The sequence below is a fragment of the Engystomops pustulosus genome, chromosome 5 (assembly GCF_040894005.1).
Source record: "Engystomops pustulosus chromosome 5, aEngPut4.maternal, whole genome shotgun sequence".
In the NCBI taxonomy this organism is placed as follows: Eukaryota; Metazoa; Chordata; class Amphibia; order Anura; family Leptodactylidae; genus Engystomops; species Engystomops pustulosus.
In genome coordinates, this window is record NC_092415.1 from 152,330,920 (window position 1) to 152,343,462 (window position 12,543).

Here is a 12,543-nt window from a genome sequence, read left to right on the forward strand (position 1 = left end):
TACACGGTTTTTGACTGTTGGGCAGCTCCTCCTGGATATATAATGAAAGGTTTGAACCAAGCTTTTTATAAGGAAAACCCCCACGCTAATAGGAATAAATAGGGGTCTCCACCGTTTGATTGTGTTTTATCTACCTAAGAGTAGTGCCATCTCGCTTTTGTATCTCCTAATAGTAGGACAAAAGATACACATTTCAAGGTTTACACATTGAGCTCTTAGTCATGTTCCATGGGCTTTTTGGATATGCATCTCTATTTTTACTTCTAGTCATAAAGGAAGTATCTATTTTTAACTATTTTTTTTTGCGTGCTAGAGGAAAACCTTGTTCAACTTACCATTAACTATATTTGCAATCACTAGAAATAGTTGGTAAATGTGACAGAGAACAGAGATTCTACTTGTTTTAGAATTCAAGGGTTCACTTCTCTCTGCTCTGTTGATGTTTATTTAGTGTACTTAAAAAAAGACAAGACTGGTACACGTGTTTGTGTGTTGTTAGTTTTGTTGGTTATGTCTTTCTATAAATGTGATTTATACGACAATTGAACATGCTGAATTAGTAATTGGTAATGGAATCTAGGTTCCAGTTTTTTTTAGTGCAAATTGCTCGGAGATTAAATCAAAAGAACACCAGAGCCACCACATCAACATGTAAAAGAATTTTTTTTTTTTTTAAAAAAAAGTCTTTTCATATGTCGACACTTTTAATCACAATAGGTGCTCATCATGATGCATCTGTTTTTGAAGGACGGCACATGACTGCAGTAAGTGCAATACTTAAGGCTGTTATTTTAACTGATCACACAACTGATCTGTTAAAAAGTAGGACATGTCCTAGTCAGAACCATTCACAGATCACTCATAGCCTGTAAATTCATAATCCGATGCAGGGAAAATGGAAGAATACATTTCACAGACAGGATTGGCATGTTCATGTGCAGTAATCTTTGAGCAATATTATACATAATATTATTCAGCAGATAACAGTGGAACAGAAATAGGGATAAGGACATTTTTCTTTCTTAAAATGAAAAAAAGTTCTATTTCCATAGGGGAGGTGATTAACTGATCATGACAAAAATATGCCTACTTTGATGTTTGCATGATGTTTTTATATAATCCACTGACTGAAGCACAGTGAAAGTTAAAAGTTGCCACTTTCTGTTACCATAAAAGCTGCTTATGCAGAGAGTACTATTTTGGCATTTTTACATCCTTTTGTATTTATATTTGCATTTTTATTGGGTTGACATTTGCAGTTTTTTCTCTTGAATTGTGTTATACCAGGAGACTTGTAGTGACAAGAGCTGGTAAACTAAATAACAAGCACAGGATATAAAACTAAATAAGACAAAATAAAGAAGGAAAGAAATGTTTCTGTAAAATTCTGCATATGTGTATTGCATTGTAAATTTACAACAAGTACATAATAAATATATGTTTAAAACACTGATTTGTAAAGACAACAAATTAATTTATTTTGTCTGTACATAATCTGAAGTATGTTTCTATGGTATGTTTGGGCATTTTACGAAGAGTATTCATATTCTTCAGCACTGCGGCGACCGAAATCCATCCAACCCAAGTAATCTCTGTCAATTATCCGATGAGTTGGGTCATTGATGGCTCTGCCTGGCAAAACTGCATATCGTCCGGAAGAAGGTCCTGCTAAAATATAAAAATAATAAAGTATACAAATGAACATAGCCCTATATAATCCTATAGGAGTTGTAACCACTCAGTGTTTAAGATGTAATGTTATTCCATCAATATAAAGCATTCAAAGATCTGTTTCTGCATAAAGCTTAATCTCTCAGAATATAGGAGGACATCATTGTGATCCTGACACTGTCCTGGATAACAGGTTGGTGGCAGTTTGCAGGTCTAAATATTCATATTAGGTCACATCGGTAACATATTCAAGTTTGAGAATCTGATGATTTTCATTCCTCATTTTAGTATCGGCTTTTTCATCAGCCCATAAAACCTTTTATTTTGTTCCCTTTCAACTTCTTCTCAATTTTCCTTTTGTCTTTGTACGTACCATTACTTAAGATTTCTTTATTTAACGTAATTTGTTTACAGAATTATACAGTACAGGGAGTTGATATTCCTGGTGATCCCCTGGAGTAACGGGATTGCACTGGTGCAAATAACAATGCAGTAACACAAATCTCAAGTGGAAGGGGAGGGACAGGAAGAGGGGAGGGATGGGAATGGGATGGATAGGAGAAGAGTGTGTATATCAGAGGAGGGGGGGGGGGGGTAACGGTAGCAATAACCACAATATTAACAGTTAACCATAACAGTAACTTGTTCTCTGTATACTTCCACCCATTAGCTATGTCGCTGTTGAATGAATCCACATGCACAAGTATCAGCTTATCTATGTTTTGATATTATTTCCTTGTCTTTCACAATTATAACTCTTATGACAATCATTATATTTATTACTTTATCATCTAAAGCCGAAAATGTCATAATTTGAAGCATTTTCATTTTTCATGTACAGTGTTTACTGATTTTAAAAATGTTCTAAAAGAAAGTCATTAATAATTTGTATTAGTGTATGCCTATGTAGTTAAGTCTCTTCAGTTGTTTTAGGTAGGTCAATATTAACGAATTTCTAATTACATCTTCACCATAAAAATGAATGGGTCATGCTAGTAATAAGTAAATTAACCTTTAATGTAGGATCTGTTTCAGGGTCTGTCAGAGGCAGTTAACGTATTGGTTTTAAAGGATAAGGTGAATGTAGGTGGATGTAGGTGAAAAAGAGAGCTTGAAGACCAATTGCTCTGTTTTATTAAATGGGTCCAGACCACGTATTCATCTCCAACAGCACCGATTGGTAATAACAGGGGATATTCTGAACGCTAGGGGTCCTCGACAGGGATGTCTCCACTCCCTCTTCTCGGTATTCATTGAGCCTCTGGCTTTATAAGTCAGTGCTTGGTGGGTTTGTGGTTGGAGGAGTAGGGGGGAGAGGGACAAGATATCCCTGTATGCGGATGATGTTTTACTCACTGTTCAAAGTCCAGGGGAGGCAGTCCCAAATATTGTTCAGCTGATTGAAAAAATTGGGTTCTTTTTTCCAGGATGAAACATTTTAAACATTTGGGCTTAATTTTTTCTGGGCTTACTTGTATAATTAGAATTTTCCTGATTTTTTTTGACTCAATCAAATATACATGTTTAAAGAATCTAATGGTTCTCATTATCTCATCTCTGATCTGTATCATCTCTCTTTCTATGTGTCAGATACTAGTACAATGTTCAGAAAGTGTATATAAGCCTGTACCCTGATAATCTAACCACACTGTCAGCACACAGCATCTTGTAGTGTTACAAGCTAAAATAGTAATAAAATTTAGTAAAATTGTGAAGTAAACAATTAAAAATTATCATTACTGCATTGACATCACTAGGGGATTGAAATTTGAGAATTTTCTTTCATGGGAAATGCTTCTTATACCAGCTAGTCGAGTGAGATAACTAAAGTTCTTAACTTTTTAATGGGAAACCCCTTTTATTTAATCTATACTGAAAAACAAAACAAAAACAGCCCCTCATTAGCCTACTCTGCTATGTGCACGAAATTGTGATTATTTCAGCGTTTCTATACCAGTTTTCTGGCCTAGAAGCACAGATAAATCTCCCCCATAGTTTTATTAATGTTTTTACTAAAATTCTCTGATTCTGACAACAAGTTCAATCTTAATCTTCAAACTAGTTATATAATTAAAATATAATGTCAGAGCTACTAGTAGCTGACAAGATAGATGACATACCGTATAAAGTCCTGTACAAGCCAAGGTTTTCAGTCCAAAAAATGTGATGAAAATCCCCAACTCTGCTTATACATACTCACCTTCGGAGCTCCCTGTGGATCCCCGATGTTCAGCGTGGTTCCTCTTTCTCTTTGAATGTAACAGCAGGCAAAGGCGCATCCATGCGTTCTGCCCTCCAGCTCACACTAGGTTGCAGCAGTGTTGCCTCATAATGGGAGGCGGCGGGAAAAGCACATGATCCGCTTTTGCCTGATGTTACACGCAAAAAGATGAAAGAGGAGCCGTGTTGAACATCAGGGAGCCGTGGGTAGCATAGGAGAGTGCCAGAAGTTGAGTATGTAAGTTTATGTTTTTACAAGCCGAGGGGCAATTTCATCAGTGGGGAGCTGGCAGCATGTGGCATTTCATCATCAGTAGGGGGGTTGGCAGCATGGGGCATTTCATCATCAGTAAGGGGGATTTGGCTGCATGAGGCATATCATTGTCAGTCCGGGGGGGGGGGGGGGGGTGTCTGGCTGCATGGGGCATTTCATCAGTAGGGTGGTCTGGCTTCATGGTGCAGGATTTACTCTAATTTATCACCTTTACTGATTTACTGATACCAAACTTCCCTGGCAATTATCTTTTAAAAGCGACCGCAGCATTCAGACAAGCACTGTGGCCTATTCACAGTATACCAAGCACAAGGGTATACATCGTATAGCGGCTGTGCTTTGTGTTGCAGCTTAGTCCTGTTGATTGAATGGAACTGCAATCATTGGACATGACATCACAGACATGTTTAACAAATGCAGAACTTTCTGAAGTGTTGCAACTAAACAAACAGCAAATCGTGAGGTGTGCAGGTCTCAGATTTCTGCTGTCATGATTTTTATGACCTTTGCTAAGGACAGCTGATACATTTTAAATGTCAATGAAGGGAGGACAGAGACAAAAAATGCAGTAGAGACCCATTGGTAAAATATGTTGTCTTTTATATCTTCACAGTGTTTAGAGTTACTTCCCCTTAATGTTACTCACCCCTTTCTTTTTCCCTGAAATTTATTAATAAATTGACAACTGCATCTTACCATTGTTCTTGTCTAGGGGATGATCCCCTTGAGCAGACTGACATTTTAATTAGTGTTTGGACAGTCTCACATTGTGGAAGAACACAACCAGTTTTCAATTTATTAATGAATTTTTATAATCAAAATCTGAAGAATGGGGCAGTGCAAAATGTAACTCCTGAATTGTAAACTTTTGAATAAAGTTTTACTAAAATAAACATGTCCATAATGCTCTTTAATACAAATATGAAAACTTTCCAAAGTCTATGTTATTTTTTTTTTAACTTTACATTTAGCCTCCAAAATCCCTTATAAAGATTACTACTTTTAGCTCAAAAATGGAATTGATTCTTGCAAGGGTTTTTCATTTTGTTTAATTTCACAAACCCTTCATCTAAAAAAATTTAATTTAAAAGATTTTATTGGTATCCGAAAATTATCTCATCATGGATCCATGGATGACCACTTTCATTCACCCACTTTTCATTATGTTGGCACCTATTACCAACTTATGTCCTAATTTGCAATAAAATTGGCATACCTACTGAATTTACTGTGTATCACATATGCCAGCTGTTATGTTAGCATCTGTCATCTGTATTAGCTTCTGAATGAAATCAATCTAGCATCTGTTCATAGAATTCCCCAATTCATTATATGGTTCTGCTTCCAATTTTTCATTATGATTTCATGAGGATCTACCTCTGACTATTGAAGTGTAAGCCGACAGATTACCTATTACAGTACATGTTCAAACCTACACAAACTGTCTCTCATGTTGCTCTGTGAATTGTGTTATGTCATAGTGAATTAGTGGGGGTATTTACATGATGAACGTAGCACTACAATTTAATGATATGTAGACATGAACACAATTTGGGTAAAATGTAATCGGTAAAGTATGCATGTCAAAAGTTTAGATATCAGTAGAGCTAACCTATTTCTGCTTCAATACCCAACTGCCAGGTGTTAGATACAGTACAATATTATTAACATTAACATGCACACCTGAGACCCATTCCTGCTAAAACTATCTCCAGCAGGTTAAAGACTAGTAATCTTAAGGGCTTGGTGTTAACTCTCCTGCACCTACTTGCTGGTGTATCTGTTCCATCAAGAGGAAGTTCACTGACATAAACTCTGTGCTAAGCAATATTACTAAAAGGTCCAAAGAGAAATAAAAAAAGTGATTGTTTGCAGTACTTTGTTGGTTAAATCTATTGAGCTTGTGCCTCATATACCTTGGTGGTAATAAAACAAATATGGCCAACTTCCTTTGGGACAATATTTAGAAAATCAATTAAAGTTATACTAATTCTAGTTTGTACTTTTCCAATTTGGTACATTGCTCTTTACACTTCATTACTTTACTCATGGGATTTTAAGATACTTTCTGCTTCTCTAATGCCTTGATTTGTTCTTCATTACGTTCCTCTTGGTCAGACTTGTCCAGGTATATATGTATGTATCTATCTCACACGATGAAAAGCTTTTTTAAAAAAATGGGGGAAAATTTATCAGGCTGTATGTGCCAGAATTGTCAAAAATATATTCTACCCCATTCATCAATGATTTTAGCCTTTTTAGATTTTTGCATCTTTTCTGACTTGTACGACAGTATAAGGAGTATTGGATGGGTAAGGGTACAGCACTCAGATTTTTAGGGCATGCTTTAATTGAGTTCTCAGTCCCAGATATCAAGAGTAGAAAACATAGCACACACATGGAGCATGCAGTGTGGTAACCCTCTCTCAGCTCCACCATGCTGATACTTCAGTCTATACCTAATACAGATCTAGCTTGACAAAGGTCGGGATGACTGAAATGTTGCAAAGTACAATGTGATCTACACTTTTGACTATATTCATTATACGGTGGAGATCTTTAGTTACAAAGCATTTGAATTAAAACATTAAAAAAATTCAACAGACTATAAACTGGTGTGTCCTATATTTTCCACTCTTAGTACGATAAAAGGAGAGTGGCCTAGGAAACGAGGGAAAAGCTTCACAGGAAAAAGTCTGTGTGGAAACTATTATTCAGTTGGGCCAAATTTTCGCATAGTTTTCTGGAGTAAACTCCACCAACTGATAGATGCTCTAGGTTAAAGGGGTATTCCATGATTGTTTCCTTAAAGGGGTATTCTTGTCTGGACATTCACATTTAGTTTCATTAATCTGTCATACATAAACATTTCTTCAATTAGATGTTATTAAAAAAAATTTTCCTATGTACAGATAATTTCTCATAAATGTAGTCATATGGTCCCTTAGAAACAAGACTGTGTCCTTGGATATGGCCACCACTGCAGGAGAGAGTGCGCAAAGAAACAAAAGGTTTTTGTATATAAAATATCCTGGAGTTACTACATGTCCCACAGCCATCCTGTGGTAATGATCACTGAATCCAGGTGGTCAGGCAGGACACAATAGCGCCTGTCTGGCCACCACTGCCAAAATGTGAGGTGGTTGTATTTTTTTAATAGCATCCAATTAAATAAATGTTTATATATGGCATATGCATTAAATTAAATGTGAATGCCCAGATGGGAATACCCCTTTAAGGTAGGTAATCGATCTCATAACAGAAAGATTTTAATGTGTGGCACTCTCACTGATCTGCTCTTTGAAGCAGTATTAGCTCTCCTTTGAAATCTGCTTTATGGACTGTGATGTCATGTCCATTGGTCACATGGCTTGTTTGCAGGCCAGTGTCTTTCAAGGGGTTGGCTTGACTAGAATATTGCAAATTGCACATGCCACCATCTCTTCAAATTGTTTATTGGTGAGATTATACTAGGCTTACTAAGAAAAGAGGTCTGGACAGAGGAACCATTGTTTATCAGATCATTTATCATAAAAGGCACAAAAAATATTTATTACAGTTTGAGGAAAGAACAAGATCTATAGTATGTGGTTTGTTGGGATCCCATGACCCACCACCAACAATACCACCATGAACTAAAATGAGCATATGGACTTAACTGAATTGACTATAAGGAAACCTGTCACCACATTTGCACATATACAGACAGTGACAGGATCCTGAGCTCTATTAACTGACTAACACCCTTCTTTTAGCTAAAGATTGTTTGGCTTACATCCACAAAAATAACCTTTTTTCTTATATTCCCTGGCATCAGAGGGGGTCATGTCCTGCTCATCTAGCCCCTCCCATCTAATCCTCCCCATTTCTTATGCCTGCTTACTGGTCACAGTTCATGTCTTGTGGTCAGAGTGACATCATGTCAGGTCCTTTAGCCTCTTAATAATAGCAAACTGTACCCCATGCATGTATCTGACTACATGAAGTCAGAGCAGCCTCCATGGACTTCTCCTCCTCCCCGTACTCCATGGAGGCTGCTGTGATTTCATGTAATCACATACACGGTGTACAGTTTGCTATGATGTTACTGGTCACATGTCATGAATGTAACACAAGGCACCTTGTAAAAATTACAAAATATTTCCCACATGTACATAGAGCTTTATATGTCTGTAGTTGAATATTAGCATATGGTCCCTAAGTACAAGGAGGCAGAGCAGGGATTTGAAGAGACACAGAGTTGTTGGTCAGAATAATGGGGCGTGGTTCACTGTTATCTCTGACTCTTCTCAGGCTGCCAGAGATGAGTCAGAAAAGCTAATTTGCATATCAGAAAAATGTATGTAATTAAGGTACAGTACCCCAGTGGCAGCTCATTGATGTATGGAGGACTTGTAACCCTTTATCAGCAGGCATTGTTAGTCAGTGGGGTCAAAATCGGGTGACAAGTCCTATAATGTAGATGAATTTACTTAAATAAATGGACAATTTAACTGATTCGGCTGAAGTTATGGTGTGGGCTACCGCTTCAATATAATATGGGTATAAATCCTGTAACTGAATTTTAGTTTCATCATGTACTATGTACTGTATACTGCCATTTTCTTTGTAGAAGAGGAGCACTGCTAAATTTGGATGCATTTTAGGCGGTCATCTCATGGAGGTCTTTTTATCTATAGAATGGATTTGTATTTTGTCTTCAAACCATCATTTCTTCTTTGAAATCAGCAATGCAGGACAACGTCTTCATAGAATTTCATGTAACCTTTTTTTTTTGTAGTTGTTCTTTTCTCCTGTTTTTTTCTAATTATTATTTACTTCTTTATTACTATAGACCCTAACCTGTTCATGTTCAAGTCAATATATGGCAATAGTAGGATAAACAATTAAGGGGCTTAATACAAAATTAGAGTTTACCTTTCCTGGTCTGGAGATACTTGGCAAGTATTGCTCCAAGGTTAGCTTTCTGTTCTCCATTTCCATCAATACGTTTTAACTGGCCAGATGAGGCACGGGTAAGTCTTGGGTAATGTATCATACTCTTCTCTTCTATTTCACGGGGTCCTAGGTCTTCATTCATAGTGCTCATACTCTGCTGTCCTGTTGTGCTTGCAGAAAGCACCGCCAGTAATACACAGATGCATATTCCTCTGTACATAGCTAGAGGAAAGTTTAAAACCAGAATAAATTGATAAAATATAACAAGGTCTACAGACAAGTACATGCATCACTATAAGTTAACCGATTTTACATAACTAAACCCACTGTTAACATCTTAATAAAATGAAAAATGACTTTTTCTAGAGACTTAAACTTTGGACCACATTCTAGAGCTGTGGAATCTTTATACATATATACTCATTATGCTCATATAACAACATACAGCCCATTCATATTTAATGACATTCATGCAATACAGCTGAATAGAGGGAATATAAATAAATCATACAAAATACTGTATTATAGAATAACAAAAAAACTACCTATGTTTTTTTCTGTGGGCAGTAACAGGCAATGATTATTACACAGAGTGAATCTTCATTCTGTATGCCCTAATATAATTAAATAACACACATCACTACATGGATACCTGTTGTGCTGCACATTTTACAGGATTGCCTGCAATGATTGTTCTGATTTCAGGTAAGACTAAACTGTACATTGTATTGGGGAATGTCTATACTAGTTATGAATTGACTGAGATCTATGCATGATACAATCATGTTTTAATCAGCTATAAATATAATCCTTTAGGTATTATTTGCAGAAAATACCCAAGGGGCTTATTCTTTTTTTATTTATGTAGTTTCTGACAATTGTCAAATGACAATTGTCTACACAAAGGAAAAATTGGTCATCACTCCAGACCCTTGGTCATCTAATACTTAACTCTGCTGCATACTGACCTCAATCTGTAATATTGAGCTATTTTGTCATATTCATCCTGAAGCTGCATGTATCTTTTTTAAGAATTATATTTTTGCCTAGTACCTGTCATAATGCACAACATTACATGCCAGCATTATTAAATAACTATACCTGGCATATTTCTGAGAGTGCATACTAAAATAACATCATATAGATGAGATGACATGTAGCTTTGCATTCAAGTAATAGTCAGATCAATTATTATAATAATTACAGAGTTCTTTTCAATGTAAATGTATTCTACAACTAGGTAATTTTACAAAGATGTGAGCAATTCATTAAAAATAAAATACGGCAAATATCACGGATACCTGAAACCAGGGGCAGTTAAAAGTCCAGTTCTCCACCCCCACCACACAAATATTTAGCAGGTTTAAAAAAATGTCGCCTTTTCTGAAGACATGGAAAATCTGTATTATGTGCTTATATATTTACTCTATGGAGTTTTTCCTAGGACACAGCTAAGAAATTTGTCCTGAAAATATTCTTGCAATTTTTACACAAGTTTTTGTGGATTATATAAACGGGCACATTTTTTTTATCAGCATGACCTTATATTGCAGCATATAATATTGTACATGCCATAAAATTAAGAAACCAATCCTGATAAAAGTATTTTTATATCATACTGTGAAAACAATTGTACTTGACCTGCTTAGTTCATAACAAAAAAGATAACAGATCAGTTGTTGTAACTTCACAGCAACTTCCCTATATAGGAGAATGCTGCAATGTTGGCTACAGATTCCTATACTTGAATGTCATTTCTGTAGAGAAATAGAAACGTCCTTCTCTTTCTAGAATTGATGTACATATTAAAATGAAAAGTACTCACCTTTCAGAAAAGATCTGCTTTTCCTAAAGAGGAGCAGGAGAGGGCAGTGCTCAGTGTGCAGGAATAGTTACTGTGCTCTAAGCTGCTGTGCTGAAGCTTATATACTCCCCCCTCACTGTCATCTGTTTGCACAAGCTGATGCAAACAAGGGATCACCACATGCTCAACTGGATGCCATCAGGTCATAACATATTCATGTCACTCCAGGCGAATCTGCAGTTAGACCTCCTAAAATTACCAACATCCCCCTTCGTGATACCTTTTTCCAGTCATTATACACATAATCCCTGCAGTATATATATATGGTGGGTCTAAATGTTATCAGAGGTACAGAGGGCCAATGCTCCACTGTTCCTCAGATCAGCATATAACAGAAATCTGGCACACTTATCATAGAGGGGGTTAAGTTTCATCTAAACCACAACATGTCATGGTATTCTGAGGTGGTGGTTAGATGGTTAGAATGTGACATGTTGTGGTAGAGAACAATGGAATAGGGAATATTAGTGTTTATATATGATACATAGGGTTAAAATTAGGGTGAAAATTCAGTATAATTCATAAATTATTGATTGAAATTTCTGCACCTTGTATGCTTAAGTTTAGACCTAAAAAAGAGCAAGGATTCAATGAATAAATTAAAACTTATACAGAGTGTTTGCCCACAAAATGATGTGGTTGAAATCTCCTGCCTCTTCTGGACTAAGAGCAGAAAAGGAAGTTTCTTTGCCTGTTACCCCTCCCTTGTGAGGATGCTCAGGATGCTAACACAGTTAAAAGCAATGGTAGAGAAAAAGGCCATAGACTCCCTACACCATTCCACGGATCATATGTCATACGGAGCATCCTGACACAGGTGGTAAAATGACGATAAAATGAGGACTTGAATTGTCTGACCTAGACATATTGCTGGATTAGCATCTTGGCCAGGGGGACACAAATTTGCCAGGGGTGTCTATTGCTAAATGAGGAAGGCCTATGAAATATATTTCTTAGAGATGCTATTACAATAGGCCATTATTAATTTGTGAAAGGGGAACTATAAATTTGCTATAAAGTTGGGCAAGTGGTAAAGCAACTAACACAGAAATGTGGAAAGTGGCTGTTTATGTGTTTTTGTAGGTTGTTCAGAGATAGACAGGATGCTGGAAAGCTAAGGGGCCAACGTTGTCTACCAATTCTGCTTAAGAGACCAGTTTTGGCTGGAAGAAGCTATCATTGTGGTCTAGGCCCAAAGGAAATATAAACAAGAAACTTCAAGTTAACGTTATTGGATTTAATTATACTGTAATCAGTTATATGACCTGCAGAACTTTTTTTTTCCAATAACAACACGGTGTTAATATTTGATGTAAATGTATTGTTAATAGTAAGATCTGCTTTTTTTGGTGGGGGGAGGGGGAGGGGATCTTTTCCTCCTGCTACAGCATTATTATTGGTAACATTTGTCCTTGTATAGTTAATTTTGTTTAGTAACCGATGCAAAAAACTGAGATGTGAACTTTACCTAAAGTAATAAAATGAGGTCTTCCTAGAATTTTACATCAGGTACATAATTTATTTTGCATGATACAATGTTGTGTGGTAAAGATTTTCATTCCTACCCTTGCACACA

The 12,543-nt window shown here is 36.4% G+C and overlaps 1 protein-coding gene across 2 annotated transcripts; it reads right to left on the minus strand.

The window, feature by feature from the left end:
• Window positions 1-677: 677 nt before the first annotated feature.
• Window positions 678-11,075, minus strand: CCK (cholecystokinin). 2 transcript variants are annotated; one of them, XM_072153441.1, is made up of 3 exons: window positions 10,929-11,075; window positions 9,083-9,325; window positions 678-1,665 (listed from the first exon to the last, which is right to left on the minus strand). In XM_072153441.1, the coding sequence occupies exons 2-3, from the start codon at window positions 9,321-9,323 to the stop codon at window positions 1,529-1,531; spliced, it is 378 nt and encodes a 125-aa protein (XP_072009542.1). In that variant the 5' UTR covers window positions 9,324-9,325; window positions 10,929-11,075; the 3' UTR covers window positions 678-1,528. The 2 variants fall into 2 exon arrangements, with proteins under 2 accessions (XP_072009542.1, XP_072009541.1); XM_072153440.1 differs by having other exon boundaries at window positions 678-1,668.
• Between the last annotated feature and the right edge of the window lie 1,468 nt (window positions 11,076-12,543).